This window comes from Lissotriton helveticus, chromosome 2_1, assembly GCF_964261635.1.
Source record: "Lissotriton helveticus chromosome 2_1, aLisHel1.1, whole genome shotgun sequence".
Classification (NCBI taxonomy): domain Eukaryota; kingdom Metazoa; phylum Chordata; class Amphibia; order Caudata; family Salamandridae; genus Lissotriton; species Lissotriton helveticus.
Genome location: NC_136059.1, coordinates 613,584,419 through 613,607,905, shown reverse-complemented (window position 1 = coordinate 613,607,905; position 23,487 = coordinate 613,584,419). Strand labels below are relative to the sequence as shown.

The 23,487-nt window shown below is 41.9% G+C and overlaps 1 protein-coding gene across 1 annotated transcript; it reads left to right on the top strand.

Moving 5' to 3' along the window:
- Positions 1-7,066: 7,066 nt before the first annotated feature.
- On the top strand, positions 7,067-23,103 carry RPS23 (ribosomal protein S23). Its single transcript, XM_078675328.1, has 4 exons — positions 7,067-7,198; positions 11,167-11,326; positions 20,957-21,077; positions 22,913-23,103. The coding sequence occupies exons 1-4, from the start codon at positions 7,195-7,197 to the stop codon at positions 23,057-23,059; spliced, it is 432 nt and encodes a 143-aa protein (XP_078531454.1). The 5' UTR covers positions 7,067-7,194; the 3' UTR covers positions 23,060-23,103.
- Positions 23,104-23,487: the final 384 nt, after the last annotated feature.

Below are 23,487 nucleotides of genomic sequence, written 5' to 3'. Positions count from 1 at the left end.
GGCCTATTTGATAATACTATGGAAAGTGTGAGAATACTACAGAAGGAAGCCACCTCCGCAGAATTAGAGAGATGGGAACGCGAGGTAGGGAGATTGGATGAAAATAATTGTTGGATTGACTTGACCGACAAACGAAGGTGGCTACTGCCCAATGCACTGGTACAGGCCGTGGTTACCATGGCACACGGACCCGCACATATAGGGGCAAAAGGTATTTGCGAGCTTTTAGATCCAGTTTGGAATAACCCAAATATCCAACGGACGGCTGTCCGCTTGGTCCAATATTGCATGGTTTGCTTGCAGCATAATCCAGGAAAGGGAGAAACTGTTTTGAGCGGGAATTTTGCACCACCCACATTGCCCTTTGAAGTGCTCCAGATGGATTATATTCATATGGAACGCGTCAACAATTTAAAGTACGTACTGGTCGTGGTCTGTGCATTTAGTAAATGGGTCGAGGCATACCCTACCAAGGAAAACACAGCTTTGGCAACTGCAAAGGCCCTCCTGAAAGAGTTTGTGCCTCGCTTTGGATTGCCTCGCTTGATCTGGTCGGACAACGGGGGGCATTTCCATGGGGCCCTTGTTCAACATATCTGTAAGGGTTTACACATACAGCAAAAGTTCCATGCTGCCCGACACCCCCAATCAGCAGGGCTTGTGGAAAAGTACAATGGCATTTTAAAACTGAAAATGGCAAAAATAAAGGAGAGCACGGGTTGAAATGGCCTGACACTTTACCCCTAGCCCTTATGTCTTTACGTGTCACCCCGCACTCCCGATCGGGTCTCTCTCCCTATGAGATACTGTTTGGGAGGCCTGCTAACGTGTGGGGGGTACCTAGACCTCGTTCTTTTGCAGATATTGAATATCCTATGTTGATTGATTATCTTTATGCTTTGACTAAAGACCTTCGTTCTGTTCATCAGCAGGTAGCTTCTGTACTGCAGCCACTGCCAGAGGGCCCCGGTCATCGCTTGCAGCCCGGCCAGTGGGTCCTGGTAAAAAAGTTCGAGCGGGACACCAGCTTGGCTCCTAGATGGTCTGAGCCACGGCAGATTTTGTTGGCCACCCGGACGGCGGTTAAAGTGGATGGTCGTAAGCATTGGATCCATGTTTCGCATCTCAAACGACTACCACTTCCACTCCCTGGTGAGCGGTCACGTCCAGGGGAAATTCTGACACAGGAAACTGAAAGAGCTGATGCATTCGTGCCCTTTTCTGACGCCTGCCAAATTGAGCGTAGGCCACAGGAGGGATCGGCGAGATCAGATGACTTGGTCTCCACTGAAGTTGCAAGTGAACGTGCAACAGCTTTGAATCCTGTTGCAAGTACCCCAGACGACGAAACCTCACAAGTACGGAAAGCCCCGGGTGTGCTCTTTTCTGACCCTGAAGTGCTGGGTCGCGAGCGATACAATCTCCGGCTCAGGAAGCCGGCACGCGGCGCCTCAGACCCCATTGTTAGGAGATAGGGAAGGACTTCATTGCATAAGATAAGGCTTGCTAGACTCCAGGTCTGGGCGCTGAGCGAGACACTGGACTGAACTCGTTGAGAGCTGGAACTTTTGATCATTGTGCTCTGTTCAGAAAGAAGATTCTGTTAAAGCAAGACGGCTTCTACTTTGGGATAGGGATACGAGTCTGCCTGTGAGACTCTGACGGACGCAGGAAAGAAGAACCCTCTGGCAGGTCGGACTGCTAGGCCTATTTTTGGACTTTTAGCTAGCAATGTACCCTTTTGGTCGTGTTATAATAGAAGAAGAGTTTCCTATTGCGCCTCGATACATACCTTTTTATGAACCGATGTTTTCTACATGGACCACGAAGGTCAAAATAGCATTTGTTGTGACTATAACTGTTATCGTAGCTGTGTTCATGAGTCTGTTCGTATATTTAGAACATAAATACCCATTACAGAAGTTTTTGCCAACTACCGTTGCACCCCCCGAACATTTCCTGTTCACCCTAGCACCACACAAAGAAAGACATCGCCAGAAATATGCTAAAAACGTATTCATAGAAATGTTGCACCAAACACACAATGTTACTAACACTACGGATTGTTGGGTTTGTGGGCTCCTGCCATCTGTAGTGCGCAATCATGATCTGTTTCTCTCCCGCCCTCTGTCTTATCTAGGTAGTTGTGAAGCTTGGTACAAACTGTTTCTGGCAATATACCGGCATGGGGGTGAGCATCACAGGGACCTCGATGTCAATGAGCATAATATTATTCTTGATTATGTTCGAGCACACTATGCTTATAATAGAACGGGACATGGGAATCAGGTGACAATTGACCCACAAGGTTGCATACAACTGTATTTAGCGGAAATGAACAAAACTTGGTTGCAAGATGAATTGTATGACTTTAAGGACTTTAATGCCACACAATATTTTCAGATTTTCATTGAACGTAATGTTACCAGAGATCGCACTGTACCTATCCCGATTTTGAATGTTTCTGCAGGATTTTGTGTGCAAGGGATGGGTAGGGTACAAATGGGGAATAGCATCTGCAATTATACCTATCGACTGCGGAAACGTATTAGCCCTCCTTTGATTACCCCACACAATGTGTATTTTGTGTGTGGGGAGCACGCATACACTTGGTTACCACGGAATTGGGGGGGACGTTGCTATCTATCCTTTCTGTTTCCTCCTGTTTATGTGGCCCCCTCCAACTATCACAAAACGCATCAGTTATACCCAATGCGATCCCATCATGGGAATACAGCCGCCCCGGTGACAAGTACACCAGTAGCAAGCTTTGCCGAGGTGATCTCTAGCCGTTCCAATATTGCACCCTTACACAGATCACGTCGACAGTTCGATATGACGGAAGTTGATCAAACAGATACCTCCTTGCAGCAATTTACGGATTTTAGTAAGGGTCTACTACCCTTTTGGGGGCCTATTTTCAATAGTAGGGAAATTAGGAGATTGTCTAGAATAGTGGAGAATGTCATTAATATCACCACTGATATTTTAACAAACTTGACCGTGGAACTTCAGGCTACTAGGCTTGTAGCGCTTCAAAATCGTATGGTTTTAGATGTTATCTTAGCTGATCGGGGTGGGGCATGCCGTGTCATCGGCAGTTCTTGCTGCGTGTATATTCCTGACTCCGCCCCCTCGGTCCATCTAGCCATTCAAAAGCTGCACCGCATTGCCTCTGAAATGCATACCGAAAATGGGTCCTGGTCATTGTCAGGTTGGTTTTGGGGACTCCTGTCCACGTGGGGATGGAAGCTGATGTTGATCTTAGGAGGCGCAGCTGCCATCATCTTTACGTGTTGTGTCTTGATGCAGTGTGGTCCTGCCTGCTGTTCTTACTGTGCTTCCCGTATCACCACGCTGTGCGTTCCAACCCCTGTCTCTAGTAAAGCCCAAATGCTGCAGAAAGAGGTACATGACATGATGGCCATCGATGAAGAAATATTCGAGGAGTAGCTGTTTGTCGTTATTTAGCTCCACCACGCTAAAAGGAGGGTTTGAGGTACTAGAATCGATTCTTGATCATGTAGTATTGATAATCGATATGTTAGAATTAGCATGGTGTCCCTAGACTCACACCGTAGACATGCAACATTAGTATTTGCGGTATTGTGTGCCTTATATGGGTTTTCCTATTACTGTACTAGCTTGTACCAATTTGTATTTTTCCATGTTAGGCTATGATGATGCCAATGCAACTGTATATATGTGATGTGCTGACAATGTGCCAGCAGTCTTCTTGGCAGACCTCGTGGGTTAGGTCGCAAGGAGCTCCTCTGGCAGAGTTTGTGTTTGTCTAATAAACGCTTGAACCTTCTACACTGCCGACCGACTGCTTATTGGTATTGGTAAGGGGATTTGGTAATGTAATGATAATTGTTGTGAGGCGATAATATAATTTCGGTACTTCACAACCTTACCGCGTTTCTTGCTCGCCGCTCTTCACTTTTCGCGGTAACTGCCGCCAGCCCGCTAACACCACTTTCTCCGTTTCTCCGTTTTCTCCGTTTTTGCTGCTCCGCCCGTCACGTCACTTAGCGCTCGCTTCAGCGCTCACCCCTCGGTCACTCGGGCTCGGCCTCCTCGGGCTCAGAAATCGCAAAATTTGCAAACCTCGGTCTGTTGACCGCTGTGTCCGTCCGTCCATCCGCCCGCCCACCTGGAAAGATCGGATGAACAGGAAATGTGTCTCATATGGGTGTGTGGGTACACCATACCATAGATCTGATATCTGCGTGTTCCTGAGTCCATTACATTAGTAAGGACCAGGACTGAGCAACGTAGAAGCGGATTGGTATTCAAGATACCTGAGGGATGCGAGCAGTTGGAGATTGAAGAGAGAAGTATTTTTGAGTCTGGAGAAGTTGTGGGGACCTTTGAGGGTGGATCTGTTTGCAGACAGGTTGAACGCTCAGTTGAAGGAGTTTTACAGCTGGAGAACGGATCCAGAGGCGAAGGGAGCGGATGCATTTCTGCAGAGTTGGAAGGGGGAAGAAGTTATGCGATTCACCCATTTTCTATGATTCAGAGAGTACTGAACAAGGTCAGAAGGGAGGTGATAGAGTTAGTCCTGATAACACCTTTTTGGAAAGCTCAGGTATGGTTTCCAGATGTGATGAATTTGTTAGTGGAGGATCCTGTAATTCTTCCAGATTGCAGGGAAATATTGATGGATGTTCAGGGAAACGTTCACGACCTTGTGGTTTCAGGGCAGTAGAGGTTGATGGCATGGTTGATTTCAGGAGAATTTGGCAAATGCAGGAATTATCAAAGGAGGCTGAGGAGCTTGTGTCAAAGTCATGGTCTAAGGGAACATCTAGGGTGTATGGATCAGCTTGGAGAAAGTGGAATGGTTGGTGTGTTGAGAGGGGTTTGGATCCCATTTCAGCACCTGTGGTAGAGGTGGTAAATTATTTGTCAGGTCTTTTTTGTGGTGGTTTGGCTTATAATTCAGTTAATTTTAGTAGATCTGCAATCTCTGCAGGGCATGTTTTGGTGGATGGAGTTCCAGATGGACAGCATGTGTTAGAAGGTTGGTTAGGAGTGTTAGGGTGGTAATTCCACCGAAAGCAAAATATGATTCTCTTTGGTATTGAAGGAGCTTGAAAGTTGGGGAGAGAATGCGGATTTGGATTTGAAATTTTTGACGTGGAAGATGACGATGCTTTTATGTCTGGTTTCTTTTAGAAGGGTGTCAGGTGTAAGAGCTTTAGATGTAAATTCTAGGTTTTATCAACCGGAAGGAGAATGTTTTGAATTAAAGAGAAGGATAAAGACTATGTCAAAAACAATATGTTATCCATATTTGGAGGGTGAGTTTTTTGTGCGTGGTTAAATGTCTGAAGGAATATGAAAAAAGGACTTCTGGTTTGAGGTAATGGGACTGTAAGCAGTTGTTGATTTCTTATGTTAATCCGTATAAGGCTGTGTCTGCTCCTACTTTAGCAAGATGGATAAGGAACGTCATGTTTAAGGCAGGGGTGGATATCAGTGTTTTCGGATCTCATTCTGTTAGAGGGAGGGGCTATGGCAACTAAAGCATTTGTGAAAGGATTCAGTCTGAGTGGGATTTTGAAGGCGGCAGATTGATCAAATGATTCAACTTTTAGAAAGTTTTACTTTAACCCTGTGGAAAATGTTCTGGGTAAGGTTTTGGAAGAACTTTGAACATGCATAATGTTGGCCTCCGGGCCTTTGACATAAAATGCAGATTTTCCACAGTTTTAATGTAAAGAAAATCATGATTTTATTAAAAAAGGCACAGAGGCTAATATTATCCCTCCGCTTTGCCCGCCCTGTAATTAATTTTTTTGGTTTATTTTGAAGGATAAAGTTGAAGAAGGAGATGGAGAGAAGGTTCGAGTTCAAAGAAGAGAAGTTGGAAGTCGAGTTTAAGGAAGATTGGAGACATTGGAAATTTGGGACTTATTATTTAATTTTCGCAGTCACAAAAGAGGAAAATGGCTGCTTGACATGGTGCTTTATACATGTTCCAAGTTCTAGAATGTTTGGTGATATTCTAAATCTATGATGTTGTTGCTGCTGTGTTTGGGCAGTAATAAAAGGGATATGCATAATATTAGCCTCCGTGCCTTTTTTAATAAAATCATGATTTTCTTTACATTAAAACTGTGGAAAATCTGCATTTTATTGACAGATCAGCTTGTTGTGGTTGTAGTGTTAAAATGCCTGCCAGATTTAAGGATTATATTACATATTGAATGTCATTCTTTTATTGCCTGTTTAGCTTCTGTTTCACTCTGATTATAATATTTTCTTTGTATTAAGGGGGAGATGATGTAATGGTTCCTTATTTAGAATTGTAATGATGTTTCATTAGAATGTATATGTAATGTTCTTTGCCAATGGAATGTTCTTTGCGACGCGCCTGGAGTGTGAATCCCCGAGGATTAATGCTAATAAAAGAAGATTCACGTTCTTTACTCAACTCTGGTTAGTGGAAATTATTAATTACCACATATTGCCTGAGCAGCTGGGTTTAAGTCGTGGGTCCTACCATTTGGATTTAAGCCAATAACTTCACGTAAATCTTGACTGCTGTGTCTGCCTTGGTCATTTCAGCTACACCCGATACTACAGCGCGTCTTCCAAAATAACACATAAACACATTGCAAATGTGTGTTGACAAGCAAACTGAAAACTTAACCCCACTGGTTCGCTGCTGTCCAATGTCGCTTACAGATCCTACCGCTCTGCCTCTCCCTATTTCCTTAGTGCCTCGATGCTTCAAAGAAACATTCCCATACTCGGAAAAAATAAAAACCTGGACACACGGGTATTCTAGAACAGATTAACCTATGTACGGATAGTCCTAACGTGAAAAGACATCTCTTTCTTTTGGAACGTATGTTTTATAGTTTCTCGGTGAACGATTTCTACATGTTACCCCGGTACAACAATTTTGAAGCCACTTGCTAAGAGCAGTTAACACTTATGAGGATAGCAATAACGTGTGTGATTACTCCGCCAACACCTAACATGAACGCCATTCGATAGTGTATTGAGAAAATAAATAAATGTACAAAAAAAAAACAGCTGCCCCCGCGCCGCGAGGAATTGTGGGTGATATTTCCAGACAGGCACGGCTGCCCGGAGGTTGGGGTCCTTGCTAGCCTTCCTTTCGCGCGGTGAATTGTGGGCCTCTTCCTTTCCGCTCCGGAACCTGAAGCTGACACGATGGGTGAGTCTGAGCTCCCGGTGGTTTTCTAATTGTTCAATCGTATGCGGAGAAGTATTGTATGGTGTTTGTCCGAGGAGTGGATATTGGGTGTTTTGGGGGCATGGACGCCGGCGGGGGCACATGTTAATGCCCCTCACCAAGGGTGTTCAACTCTGAGCCGTCATGCGTCTATGGGTGACTGGTGGTGGTGTATCTTACAACGGAGACCGCCCGTTAGCCCACTCAGTATCGCGAGGATGGGGACAGGGGTTGTATAGATGTTCTCTTAAACAAAATGGTTTTATTTACAGTTTCGTACACTTTTTTGTATCAAAGTGTGTATCTCACAGTTCAAGTATGAAATGTGGGAGGATGTGGCGTAACGACCAGAGCTGCCGACTTTGGCATGTGTTTCGAGTCTTGGCGTCGGAGCAACACCCTCTAATTCTGGGCACATAACGTAATCTCCCTGTTACTAAAAAAAAATGAATGTGTTCTTGTGTAATGTAACTGGTGTTCCTGTAAAATGCCCCAATGGCTTGCTGTCGAGATCGCGCTATATTAAACTGCCAAAAAGTGTCCCAACTATTTAGTCATTCGCGCAGATTACTGTATAGGACGACTTATTTATTTTGCTTTTCTTTAACCTCCATGTGTATATATTTTATCGATGAACGGCTGTACGTAAATGTTCTCATTTAATGTACTATTTCTCAAGCGATAAAATCTTAAAGGTTTGCTTCCTGCTATTCAAGGGTGCTCACTGCCTTGTTGGAAGCACGGAGAAAAGAACCCACCCAGGTTCACGCTGAAGAGTAAAACACTTCAGACTAAAGGTGCATAGAGATCCTGGTGCCACTGCACACGGTGCACCATTGATAATTCTCGTTCCTGGACGAGAACCTAAATATCACTTTTTTATTGTTTACGGGTTTATTTTATCGCTTTGATGATCATAACCCTCTCAACGTGAGCTTCTTTGAAAAGCATACCTCTTACGACAGTTGAGGTGTATAGGAATACCATGTTCTTTAAGATTTGTCTACTTGTGCACTTAACCCTTTCTTAACATTTTAATTGTTGTACAAAGATACAGTCCATATAGTGACCACTTAGCTTGTGCTTAGAGGTCACAACGGATAATGGCCATAAGTGGTTAACATTAAAGCATATTTCGGTCTTTACATTCCGCGTTTTCTAAAAGTTTAATTGCAGACATATTTCCCGTGTGCAAAGCTGTCTGTATTTAACCCCATAGATTTGCTTTGATTCCACGATAAGTAGTGCCCGTTTATCCAACATGGTATTCATAATGCAAATGTGTCCCTTGCGAGCAGAAATCGACAAAACTGGGCGCAAGAAGAGAAAAGTGCAAGCCGTACTAATATTTTATTCAACAAATGAGGCAGCACACTAGAAAAATAACAATGTCCACAGCTGGCTTATCTTCTATTTTCTGACCGCATCACAACAAATTCTCTGGTAGATTCAATGCAGACATGAATTGCTATGTTGTATATGCGCCAAGAACTGATGGGACACGTTTTTCATTTATAGCTAGATAATTATTTTTCCTATCCCTATTTTCTAGATATCTGAACTTGTAATCGTGTTATCTTCGGTTTTGCCTAACCATTTATTAGTTTGTAATGAGCAAATTCTTTTTTCAACGTCTATCCCTCTCGCTTCCCCTTTTAGCCCTCCAGTTAGTCTGATTCTTTGTGGATCACATTGCTGTCGTGTGATTCCACTTTAATTGCAGGCTTGCTACCACTGTCACTTATTGTCTTTGTAGATTTGTGCGACCTATTCTCCACGCTTTGTACGTCTCTGCAATAACCATGTTTAGTGATTTTAGCCCTCCTTTCTCTCTACGGTCACTGGCTCCACATGAATCTGACCAACTACTGCAGCCCATGTGTAGGTAATTTTAATTTGGCACCCTGACTACCTTCCTTGATCCACTCGTATCTCCTTCAGACATGCTATCATTTCAAGAAGCGTATTTATTCTCACTGAACACCCCCAAACATGCTCTTGAATCGCCCTATCTAGCTAAACTTTATCTTTGTCTATTAGAGGTAGCAGGCATATCTATATTTCTTAGCCATTTGTAATATTGCTGATGTGCCGGTTTCTTATAGCTACCGTTTCTAGTCGACATGCATGTCAAGAAAAAAGAACCCGTAGTATTATAAAAAAGGGAACCTTCTAATAATACATTCATGCTCTTGATTTTATGCATGAAATGGTAACAGGAGTGTTGAGCTCTGAACATGTTTTATACGTTATTAATGTACAGTATTGAGGGAATAATATACAGATTGTCAGGTGTGGAATTCATATAGCTGGACTCCCAGTACATATTGTTTGGGGTCAAAGACAATACAATTTCATGTTTTTGTCCTTGGGACAAGTAGGCCCAGTCTCTGTAGAACACACCCTTTGGCTGCCAGTTTGCAGTACTACGTTATGGATCAGAGAAAAGCATTGCAGTTAAGTTAATATTAGTGTCCATATGTTAACGCTGTTAGAACTTGTTTTTATGGTACAGTAATACAAAGCCTTATTGGGGTGAGCGCTGTAACTAGTTTTGTACGTTCGTACTGCACTACTAATAGTGGTTCCCCTGTAAAAATGTGTAGTTGCAAAGTTTAACAATTTTAGGCAACACACAATGCTCTCTAATGAGATGCAAATATCTGGAGAAGCTGAAAGCAAGATTGATGGTCCTTTGGTTTCTAAATAAAATGTGAACAAAATGCAAATTGTAGGTAATATTTCTTTGAAGCATCATTTAGTAAAATGTGTTGATACATGCTTGTATTTCCCCAAAATATTATTCATAATGGAAAATCGGTACAGCCGTTTTCAACAAGATAATAGGAAACATGAAAATAAACAAGCATTGGCAAAGTCAATGGGTATAATTAATAATTACAGATTTGTAAAGCTCGATTTACCAATCCAGGCGCTGGGGGACGTCGGGGAGATTAATCGAGCTATTGCCCTGAGTCACACGATGCTGACCTGCTTGCCAATGGAACCGCGATCCCCACGCTCCAGAGTCAACCGCTCTGGCTGCTGTGCCACACCTCTTCCTCTGATATTTGTGGTCAGCTTTTTTGTTGGATATGGTTTTTTTAAAATTTTGTGACCTGCCAGGTTCTCCCCATTAGAACAAGCATTGGCAAAAAGTAATATTTTTTTTGTCTAAAAAAAAAACACATCGTCACAGTAGTCCCTGGCACTGACAACTATTGTTTGCTGATCTACTTATGAAGGAGCAGAAGTCAGTCCATGGATAGAGAATTTTAAGTTAAAAAAAAGTATTCGTTAACTCTAGAACTTAATTGGGTGCCCAATTCTTAGTCACACCCATGGTATATATGTGTGCATTAGTGCAGATTCATGGCTTTCATAAATCCACAAGAATTTACAGAAGTAGGCAGGAAATTGTACTTCTAGGAAGGGTTTGTGAAGTTTTTTTATTGTGAGCTAAGGTCGTAGATTTTGCTCATTCAAAATATGTCTTTACAAGTTTGTTTTTCCTCCAATTTTTTTCGCCCCGCCCTGTAAAGTTTTGCTTAATAATTTTATGCTGCACTATGTGGCACCAAAGAGACAAGTGTTTTTTTTTTTTAATTTTTCTTTTTTTTTATACAGGACAAGTAGGTTTATGAAGCAACCTGACCCATGTATCTGTCTGTATTTCATATAATTCCACACGTAGGTTTATGAAGCAACCTGACCCATGTATCTGTCTGTATTTCATATAATTCCACACGTAGGTTTATGAAGCAACCTGACCCATGTATCTGTCTGCATTTCATATAATTCCACACGTAGGTTTATGAAGCAACCTGACCCATGTATCTGTCTGTATTTTATATAATTCCACACGTAGGTTTATGAAGCAACCTGACCCATGTATCTGTATTTCATATAATTCCACACTATTGAGAATGTTCTTATTGTCTTTGTTTTAGGGAAGTGCCGTGGACTTCGTACAGCTAGGAAGCTTCGCATTCACCGTCGTGAACAGAAATGGCATGACAAGCAATACAAGAAGGCTCACCTGGGTACTGCTCTGAAGGCCAACCCCTTTGGAGGAGCATCTCACGCCAAGGGAATAGTCTTAGAAAAAGTGTGAGTATATCAAAGGTACATTGGCCCGTCAAAACTGACACTGTTTTGCTGTTTACTTTTTTAAAGCATAATCTGCCAGTTTGTCTCTGTTTCCTAATATTAACTTTCAGCAGCGCTTGGATTTTTAAATTAAGGTTTAAGCTCTAACCATTTTTTATTGTCGTTATAAATAGAACACTTCCCTAATAAATGTCATTTGAATAAACTGATATAATTCTGAGCAGCAAGTAATTCCTCCTTTGCCCCAAAACTGTAACTTGATGCACTGTCCCCTCTGGTGTACTTTTCTCATCTGTATCATTCTTTAGTAAGTTGTTCATAGTCTGTTAGGCTGAAAAAGACAAGGTTCTGCACTCAAACATGACCAACCAACAATAGTATAGTTCTCATTTTTTGTATGAGTAATGTGTACAATAAAGCATTAGCAATCATACCATTTTGTTTATTCCTGCGAAATGAATGCAGTGCAGAAATATCATTAAAGCATGCCAGCTTGTGATTGTAAAGACTGCACGCTATTGAGGCTGAAGCAAGGGGAAAAAAAGTTTTACCTCTGCCCCTAACCACATTAACTTTTTAGTTCTTTGCCCTGTAGCTGCATAAGTATGACCTAACATGCTTCATATAGAGAGATGTAATCCAAAAGACAAAACGTCTTAAATGTAACCTGTTCTGTTAAACGCTCCACAAATATGGACACTTGCTTCCCACTGCATTGTGTATTGATTACCGTGTCTTGATCTGTTGTGATGGATCACACAAGGGTGGGCCTCCAAAAGATCTGGGGAAGTACAATAAGGAACATCACCTGACTGTTAACCAGAGTAAAACAAAGATAATGGTATTCAGCAGATATCCTCACAAAAAACATGCACGCTGAACTTTAGGAGATCTCCAAATTGACACCACCACAGCCTATAATTATCTTGGGGTTTGGCTACATGAGAGGGCAACATTGGCAACTCATAACAAACATCTAAATGCCAAAACCAAGAGTGTAATCCTATCTGAGACGCCGAAGTCAACTCTTGACCAGCCCCACAGCGGAGCCCATGTTTAAGGTCCTCGAGGCAAAACTAATCCCGGCCATCCACTACGGTCATCTGGCATTCCCAGGAGATTTAGATAAACTCATATCAGCAGCGCAGGTCAAAGCCCACAAAATCGTGCTGCAAACACCCAGGTATGCAAGGAACATCAGACTACGGCTGGAATTAGGGCTCAGCAGACCCGAACTGGCCCTCCGGGGGACCTAATTAAGTATTATATCAGTCCTGAAAGCACCTTATGACTCTCTTAAACACCACTTGGTAACAATCTTTAGAGAAGAGGACTCCCCTGGTACATCAAGCTGAGCAAAGCAATAGAGACCCTCAACATTGAACCACAAAGCCTGCACCTAACAGACATCCCGCACAAGACCTGGTCAAACATGAGACTGCAAGTCCGCTCCATATCGTACGAACTGAATCTAATCGCACTTAGCCATAACACCCTCACCAAGGCATTGAATGAATCTTACATTATGGGGAAAGCTCAACCATACCTAAGGGAAGCACTAGGGGCCCAGGCCCGCAGGAAAATCCTTTTTATGAGGCTAGTGGCCCTAAGAACTGCAGTCTTCAAACCAGCATGGGCACATGCAGATGGTGCTACCTCTTGCCGCATATCCAACTACCAAAAGGAATCCTGGCTCCACTTACTATGTTGCTACCCCAAATTAACCAGTGAGCGACAAAGGATGCTCCGCCCCATCTTAAGCGACCTTGGCATCAGAACATGCAGGGAGGTATCAGATTGGTGCTTCTCGGAAACAATAACCCACTTCCTCGCAAGAGCGGCAAAACTTTCTCACCATATTAGACTGGCCTTAGACATAAGTTCTTTACCATAAGCACGTGAAACACAGACTGATAACAGGCAAACAAGGTGCTTCAGTAACATTTATGGGCAAAGAAGAGCCAGCCCGATTGAACCATTGCTGAAGCACAATTAAGTTCCCGGCAAAAGGGACTTTGCAGTACAGGATTTGAGTGTCGGAAACAGGGTTCTAAACACTCGCAGTTCGGCAGGGGTGGGCGGGGGAGGGGGGATAGCTTTTTAATTTTTTTTTGCTGTAATGATTTTAAATAATTGAACGGTCAACAATAAATCAAAGATCTGTTGCCCTGAAAATTGGCCCGCCTCAAAAACTCTGCTTAATATTTAAAGTGACATTTCCTCAAAAAGGTGATTATTTGTGGTTTAATACCCTATTTAGACCTATAAAACAAGGAAAGACAAACAAGTTTGGCAGTGTTCCCGGAAAAAGTCTGAAAGGGATTTCTTCATTGGTTATGTGTGCACACTGTTAATGCGCCTCACTACGGCAAAGTGGGCCAACAAAAGCAAACAGGCAATCCCCCAGTTCAGCCTTGATATGGCTACAATACGACCTCAAGCAACCTCCTGCAACCCAAAGGAAGTAATTCTTCTGACTTTATTAATGCACAGCGGATATGAGCTTTGTATAGATCTTGCTTGTAACCTATAAAACAAGGTTTGTTTTTTGGTCTCTTATTCAGTTGCTTAAATGCCTTTTGAAAACTTAGTTTTCTCGAGTGGATGGTAACTTTTTTCTGCATCTTTCCTCTTATCTACCTTACAAATGTCGCATTGAATTAATGATTGGAGTAGTGTTGATCTTTACTGCTGGTTGTGGGGGTGGATACTGTACAATTAGGTGATCATGATCAGCAGTCGTAAAATAGAGTCCATTGCTAAAATAACTAGCCTGTAGTATAACTATGGCTCCGATTAGGATCGCTGGAAGATGATTGCTCAGAAAAATACCAGTTTGGCAAACCACAAGACATAAACCCTTCATTAACGTTGAATACTCTTTCTATACTGTCGGTAAGTGCCCCTCCCCCTTTACATTATTTGTTATACAAAACAAATGGGTGATATATGGATGCATAAATTGATGGCAGCATGAGGGGGATGTTCTCCACATGATAGCAGATCGAAAGATATGTACATTATTTTATATCCATTATTAGCAGGAAGTGAAATACCTGCTGCTGTATCATCTCATTGTATTAATTTGAAATCACGAGTACAATCTACAGTTTTTTTGTTTTTTAGGTTGAGCGACCTATCTCAATGCGCATGCGCATTGAGCGGGAGCGAGATATATAGGGGCTTATCGAGTTTTTACCTAACTGGTGATTCCACTGGCGATTTGATGCTGTGCCCGTGGCTTTTAGGTCAATGCGCAAGCGCATTGACCTAAAATGCGCGTGCACATCATCAAATCGCCAGTCAATCACCAGCAGCACTCCTCCCACACCTTTGAAGTGAAGCTTAGCTTCACTTCAAAGGCCCCTGCTGCTTCACACCCTCATGCCGCTCTCCCCGCTCCGCCCCCTCCCCTGCCCGCCGTGTCGCATTTCTCCTCCCCCCCCCCCCTCCCCACAGCAATGCCCTCCGCCAGCCGTACTTTCACTTTGACGGCCGTGTTTCTCCTCCCCCTCCTTTCTCTAGACTCTCTCATCCTCCCCTCCCTACCATCTTCCCTACCATCTTCGCTTATTTAAAGAGTCGGCTCCTTTCAGCATTTTATTTGTTTAAAATGTTTTACTTGTATGTTTGATACCCAAGTATTTATTTCACAAATCTTTGTCACCACATCTTGCCGGTAACTTATGTCTTTATTTCACCTACCACTTTTCCATGTTGCTGCCCGCCGTCGCTTCTCTGCTGCTCGCACTTTGATTTAGGATTTCTTTTCATTCATTTGAAATGTTTTGCTCCAGATGCTTCCTTTCTACCCTCACCCAGAACTTCTGTCTTGCTGCCCTGCCCTTTTGCGCCTCCTCTTTCACCAGGCGTCACTTTTATGGCCGCGCGTTCACTCTTGCCTTTTGTCCGCTTTTTCACCCTCTGCGTCTCCACTTTCACCAGTTGGTGTGCCTGTTTCTGTGCATTCTTAACTATCTGCTCCTCTTTCCTCCACTGGGGCCTTCTGCTGTGCCCCCCACACATATACCTGCTCCTTCCTGCTTGTGCTTAGAGTTGTCCTCATTATTTCAAACTCTATTTGCATGTTCGATCACTTTGACGGCCGCGTCACTTTCACGGCCACGCGGCCAATGCTTGTTTATGTTCTAGCCAGTAACCGAAGGACTGCAGTGTCAGATGCTGCCACTAATGTGGAGTTAGTATTTTAATTTAGGTAGGGGTTTCAGATGTCATACTTCAGTGTGTTTACTCTTTCTAATATATGCATTTCGAGTCTGTTTCTCGTTCCCTCACTTAACACGTATGCAGCTGTCAGTGTAAATCATTTTATGACAGTGTTTTCAATGAATCACTCACTAGTGATGAATTGCTTCCCTGCCTGCAAGATGCACTGGTGAACTCAGCCCCTTCTACTTACAACTGTTTGTGGCTTGTTTTGTGTACATATGCATGCCGTAGCTACTGCTGTGTATGGCCCCCTGCCACAGATCTTTAGAAGATATCTATTTTAATGACTAGATCAAAGTTCAATAATTGAATGCCCTGAAAAATTCACGGTAGTGCAGGAACCGTAAAAAACGAAATCAACCACAAAACTATCTGCAATTTGTAGCGATGTATCAATTGCTTTGTTGAGATTTGTGAAGGGCAATACGTGTTGGCTTTGCTCGCCAAAATAAAGAATATATTGAACATAATGCACGTGTTCAATTGCTAATACATTAGTTTGACCTTTTTTTTTTTTTTTTTTTGCTCCAAAGGAATATGAATGCACGTTGCTTCGATTTTAAGTTGATTTGCATATTGTTTGTCTGACATATGTAATTTAGAACGTGAGGCAGTCAGTCTCCAAATACAACTCCTGCATAAGCACTACCCATCACGCAAATGCAGGCAGGGGAAATTGGCCCTAGTAATGCAAATCACATCGGCAACTCTTTTTTAAGTTAAAGTGAAGTATGTCAATCGTTTAAATAATTGTAAAAACAAAAACAGTTACAGACAACATCTTCAATTGAGCAATGGGAACGTACACAACTCAATTACTCAAATATAGAAATATAATTATTATGAGGAGCATATATGTCTATATATATATATATATATATATATATATATATATATATATATATACCTATGTGTGTATATAGTTCATTATCTCACTTAATATTTTTATATTCACACCATAAAATAACAAGAATTGGCATAGCCAATAGGTCTCGCATTTGGGATCTTATCAGTGTTTAGTTATCCAGCACAATATCCTTGGTGCAACAACATCAAGTGTTGCATGGCTAAAGACTTATAAGGTTCCAAATGCGAGACCTATTGGCTATGCAGATGCTTGTTTTCTTTTCAAAGCGCCTTCCAGTTTAATTTCTTTCTGAGACTGATCATTTAAATTAGTTGATATAGAAATTAAGTTAGACGTCTCTTAACCTTGCAGAGATAATGAAAGGTTTGTCCAGAATTGTTTGGGCAGATATGTGCAATTGAGTCTGGAACCGAATGCCAGGGTTTCTTTTTTAGGTCGAGACTAGAGAGCGCAAGCTGACTAAGGATCTGTTGTATGTACTTTGTGGTGTCTGCCCAATCCCACAAGTTTGAATTGGCTTAGGTCTTTCATTCCAAAATTATAGCCTGCTAATGATTGGAGCATTTTCCACTTTTTTCCCCGAAGTTAACTCCAATGGAGTATTGCTACGGGAACAAGCAGTGATGCATGTTCTCTTTTGTTTAATTTAAGCTTGTCTCCATGTCGTGTTTGCCTGACCAAACCACCCCTTTGAGATCTATGGTTTTTGATTCCCCAGCGCATGCACACCATTCGTGGGACGCTTAAAAAAATTAAGAGTTGACTCCCTGTACCTTATTTATTTGTACCCTCAAGTCAAAGAGCATGTTACAAACAAAAGCAGTTAGACAACTATCCTGTAAAGGTGACTTTGCAAACAAATACTCAGGTTGCCCTTTGTGTTCCATCATTGTAGATAGTGTTTTCACATGTGGTCTCTCGCATTTCCTAACCCGCTCACAGCCTTATTACGAGTTGACCAATAAAGTGATTCTCACCAACAGTGACGCACTAGCTCGCTCACTTTTTATTCCCCACCCTGACTCAGTCGCCTACTCACTTGCCACCTACAGACACGGCCACTCTATCTGTCCCTATGTAATGCCAACAAAATCTAAGTGCTCCAATACCTTTACTCTGGCATAATCTTTATTACAAAGCGCACTCCGGGGTTTACAGATTTTTTTAACTTCCTGTATTTTGCATGCAGCCCACCCTTTTTCAAAAAAGAATTTCACACGTCCATCTAGCGCTTAAGTTATTGCCCATAAACCTAGAACGCCTGCGTTTCTTTTTCGAAAGCACGTTATGTTCCTTAAGCGTCCACTGTTTCAGTCTCCATTCCTGCATTTCATCGGTAAATCTGGTTTGCTTTGCAACACCTGTTAACCCAGTTGGTACACTAGCACTTAAGTTAATCAAGTCAAGTCAAAAAGGCTTTATTTCGATAAAAAATTATCATAAAAGCAACACAAAAATCACAAATAGAACAATTTTAAAAACAAACATACAATAAAGACTTAACCTATTTAAAAAAGATTAGCAAACAAGACAAAACAGTGCATTAAGCAATCAATTTTAAAAAGTTTAAGCAAACGATACTAGCCTTTTAGTTCATTAAGTCTTTGCAGATTTACAAAACAGTTCATAAGGCAGTTCATTTTAGCAATAAATTTAAAATGGAATTAAAAAGTCCATTTTAGCCTTTTGGCTCGAATGGACCAAGCCCATGATAAAAATTTGGCTAAAGCACAAACGTAAGTCGCACGGCTGTCAGATGTTAGTATCCTAATTGCCACCACATGGCTCCTGGTGCCCAGCTGTCGACATAAGTTTTTGAGCCAAGCCCTCCTGGGTATTGCGTACTCTCTGCACTCAAACATGAAATGTGCCAATGACTCTGGCTTGTCAAGACATGCTGGGCAAAGCTCTGTAGTTTGTACGCGAGATTTCCAGCGTGAGGTGAAAGAGTTAAGGGGAAGGGTTCCTATTCTGAATCTGAAGTACAAAGCCCTATCGAAAGGTTTTTCAATAATGTCAAGGTACAGTTCCCGTTTGGGTTGATCTTTGAACTTCAGAAAGTCCTCCGTAAGTCTACCCATGGTGGTACTAGTATTCCTCTGAGAAAGGATCCAGTCCCAGTAGAGCTTCTTAAGAACTAACTTCGGGGGTGAAGTTCTATTCGTCCATGCTTCATTCAAGCCCAAATTTATTAGCAGGATCTTCATATCCCTCAACCATTTGATTTTATGCCAGCCTGGTAGTGACATGATTTCTGTTAGTCCTTGGGCATATCTGCTGAGTTCCTCCAGATGCGTGCCCATAACAATAATGGACGGAATTTTGCAACGTCATCAATTGGGCGGCAGCCTAAATCCAACATTAGCGGGACTGTAGGAGTGCCCTGCGCGAGAGACATAATTGCTCTACAAAATTTATTTTCTGATCTTGGCAAAGCGTCAGTAATGGATGAGCCCCAAAGTTCGGCCCCATAGAGGGCAGAACTAACACCTTTGGCTGAATAGATCTCGAGGACTGTAGCTATTGGTCTTATTGTACAGGAGCGTTGTTCTTTCAAAAGGGCTCCTGTGATCCTCTTATGAGTTAGCAACATTTTGTCCAAGTGTGGGGTCCATTCCATTTTGTGTGAAAGACGTATCCCAAGATAATCAAAGACCTCTACCCTCTCCAAGAGTTCGGCATTCAGGGTGGGAGAGCGGACTTGTTTTTTAGGGGGATTCAACACAAGGTATTTAGTTTTGCTTGTGTTAATTACCAGACCTCGTTTAGTGCAAAAAGATTGGAAGTTGTCCAAGAGCCTTTGGAGGCCCATGGGGGTTTTAGAAATTAAAAGCGTATCATCCGCGAAGAGGAGGGTTGGTATACGTTCGCCAGCCAGGGATGGTTCATCTGAAGGATGTTTCCGAAGGTGCTCAACCACTCCATTGATGTAAAGAGAAAAGAGGGTGGGAGCTAGGATACATCCCTGGCGAACACCTCTCTCAACTGGGATACTATGTTTTTTCCCCCCCCCCAGGGCCCCACCTAACCTTGGCAAAACTATTGTGATGTAGCCTGACAAGTAGGGATAGCAAATAGTGGGGCAGCCCCATGTCAGCCAGTACACTCCATAGAGATTCCCTGGGTACGAGGTCAAAGGCAGTCTTTAAATCGATAAACGCGAGATAAAGACTGCCCTTGCCTATGACCACGACCTTCCTATACACCATCATGAGTCTAAAAGCTTGCTCAATTGTCCCAGTACCCACTCTAAAGCCTGCCTGATAGTCAGAAAGAATTTTGTTTTCTTCTACCCAGTTTAAAATTCTGACCAGCAGGACCTTACGACTACTTTTTGGCTAATGTCTAACAGGCTAATGGGCCTATAATTGGATGGATCATCTCTAGAGCCTTTTTTATGGATAGGGACCACCTCAGCTCCTTTCCACGAAGAGGGGATAGGGGCGCCTTTGCAAATAGCAACAAGTAGGGAATGGATCAGTTTCCCCCACTTCAAGCTATCAGATTTTAAAAGGTCGCCAGGAATGCCGTCCGGGCCAGCCGCTTTTTGGGGAATAATAGTGCTTATTGCATATTCCACTTCCTTGATTGTAAAATCAAAGTCGGTAGGCCGGATATCATAAATTTGAGGGAGCAATGGTGGGACCACCTCCCCCCCCATCAAGATCGTCATGACGGGTGTAAAGCTTTGAGAAGTTTGACCCACGCCTGACTTGGGATATTACAGGTTATCAGGTCACTATCTGGCCTATTGCGAGCTCTTATAGTATCCCAAAACCATTTCGAATCTTTTTTAGAGCTAGCTTCTTTAAGAGTAGACCAATAGGCTTCTTCCCACTCCCTTTTTGCTAACCTCAGTGTTCTCTTATGTTCTTTCCTGGCTATCTGTATTAGGGGTTGGGACTTGCCCTTAACAGCCTCAATTAGCCTTGTCTTAGCTTTCCTGCATGCTCCTGTATACCAATCGTGTATCCCTTTAGATTTATTCTGGGACATGGTCTTCACTGCAGTGCCCTTTACCCAAAAAACTTCCCCTATAGCTTTTATAGCTGCTTCAAAGACAGATGTTGCCCTGTCTGCTGCCATGAGTGGATCAATAGTACTAATCTCCACTTGTGAGGCTTTTAAGACCTCTTCTATGGTGGAGAGTTTGTTCCACTTTAGGCGTCTTCCACAGGAGGAAACAGTGACCCCTTAAGTTAATACTTTTCTTGTATTGCAGATACATCCACAATACAAAATTGGAATTCCACATAATTGTACTCTTTAACCAACAATCCCACTCCACATAATTCCAGTATTCTCAATACCACATAATTACAATCCATATATTTATACTGCGCACCGTGCCACATAATTTTACTACACAAATCCACTCCAGTCAATAACACATGGGTAAAAGACATTGTCAGTTACAACTCCAATACCTCGAACTCACAAATGCGAGATCAATTTGCATTGCAAATGCTTGTTTGGTTTTTGGGTCAATTTGTGGTGCTTGTGTGTTTCATTAACTTAGTTTTCTATTTCAGTGGTGTAGAAGCTAAGCAGCCTAACTCTGCCATCAGGAAGTGTGTCCGAGTACAGCTGATCAAGAACGGCAAGAAAATCACAGCTTTCGTTCCCAATGATGGTTGCTTGAACTTCATTGAGGTATAAATCATCATTGTAATTTGCAAACCGATTCCCCTTGTGAACTGTACTGAGATGTCTGCTTAGCTATGTTTTGGGGGCAGGGTAGAGGTTGGGGCTGTATGATCCATATTTCACTACTCGGTATCCTGTTTCTCTTCAGTCTCTTGAAAGATGATTGAAATATATTGTCATCGTCAATTTTAGAGGATTGAGCGCCAGGGCTGCCTTTCATATATCCGTTTAACTTCAAATTCTTGTTACAAAAAGTGATGTAGAAATTAATCTCTTGGCGGGCCTGAGATGAAGATCGCCCATGCTCTTAGAAAGCTGGATTAGATTTCAAATCACGCGCCTTATCCATAAAAATATGTAGTTCCTCCATGGGATAAGCTCTTAAGAAGAAAATCCAGCGTTGTTTCCAACACAGTATGCATTTTGTTTACCCCCCCCCCCCCCCCGGGAGTGTTGGCAATTCAAAGCTTTCCAATAAACAATCTTTGATATTTGAGTACCTTAATTTCCCTGTGCTAGTCACACGATTGTTTCATATCCATTTCTTTAAAATATCCCTCATGTATTCAGTATCTTTTAATCTATAACGTGTTTGTAACTTTTATGATCACTTTCTAATGGTAAGCCCCAACTCTCCCAGTCTGAATTTAGTCTGCTACTATATACATATGCTTTCCAAAGACTAAGTGTTCCCTCCTTGTTAGTTTTAAAGGCCTGCGATTCATCCTCTTTTTCCAGATTTTGGCTTGATTACTTTATATCTAGAGTTAAGTTGAATGACCACTCGTTTTCTTGGAGACACTTGTTTAAGCACATTATTTGGTTAACCTGGGGTTAGTGTCTCCATGTAAGCTCTGACTTTCTCTGCCCAATTTAAATTTATAGGCGTACTGATGGAGGATATTTTTTAATGTGAACATAGGTCACTAGGCATTTGATTGAAGGTATCTTAGACATGGTATGATCCATGTAATTAACAAATTAATAATGTATGTGGCTTAAAAATTAAATAAAGTGGTTCTAAACTTGTCTGTGGACCCCCTCTGAGCCACTATTATGTAACTCTCAAACCAATATAAAAATCGAAAGTTTAATTTTAATGAGGGAGCTTTTCTAAATTCAATTGAGGCCACTCATCCATACTATAATCTGTTTGATGTACTTGCACTGCTCTCACGACCCAATCTTGAGGATACTAACTTAATCTTTAGCCTCCAATTTCAAATTCCTTCACATTTAAACAATGTTTTAAATAGTCAATTTTACATTTTCTGTTAAAACATTTAATATTCTAAGCGCTCAATTCCTCCATTCTCTTTCACTGTTCAAACTGGTGCTGCAGTACAAATAAACAGCCGTAAAAATGTGAAGTCCTTGTCCGCCCAATCTTCCACTGTACTTACCGTATACTGTTTCAGTTAACTTCAATTTAAAAAGCTCTAAATGACGTTAAGGTATTTGGACTAAAATCTGGAGAGACTGGTCTTCCAACCTAGATAATATTTACTAGTGTGAGTAGTAGACCAGAATGTCCTAGAGGAGTCTGGTTGTTTGCAAGATAAAACCACTTAAACTTTACCTCTTGCCGCTACTGATACCAGTTTTATCTGATTAGTACAACTCGAACTTCAGAAGCTTTGCCTTAAGCGTTGCTGTTATTGAACGGTTGGGGGAGTGGTGTGCACATTGCATCTGTTCTAACCTGGATACTCATTTGTTTTGGATCCTTTTGTGGAACGTATGAACGTCTTACTGCTGGTTAGTTGTGTGGTGTTGTCTTGTGTGGAAATTAGGAATCCACACGCAAAACAAGTTTAATTAAGATTTGTGTATCTTTCCAGGAAAACGATGAAGTTCTTGTGGCTGGATTTGGACGTGCTGGTCATGCTGTTGGTGATATCCCTGGAGTCCGTTTCAAGGTTGTTAAAGTAGCCAACGTTTCCCTGTTAGCCCTGTACAAAGGCAAAAAGGAGAGGCCAAGATCTTAAATTTGTTGGATTGTGATCAGTAGCACAATAAATATTTTCATTAACTCTGCAGTCTGTTTTGTTTAATTTGTATCGTGATGTGCACTTTTTTGGTCAACATATTTAAATGGTCTGTTTAGAAATGAATCATAATTCGATAAAATATTTAATTAAATTCGCTGGTGACTGTATGCAGTATAAACTTCTACAATTTGGTTCAGCGAGAGATTGGTGAATGCTTAAACACTAGGCTTGGGCTGAAAGTGTAGACTAAATAGAAGTAGGTTTATGCCTGGGTTTGACAACATTTCCAACTGCAGTGAAGTGGGAAATAAAGAATTGGACTTCTAAATCCTCTCCACAGTGATAACTGGTGCTATGTCTGGTTGTAGTTTTTTGGATCTTGGTTGGTTTATCTGCCAGCAGTCGGTACATTCTGTAACTATTAC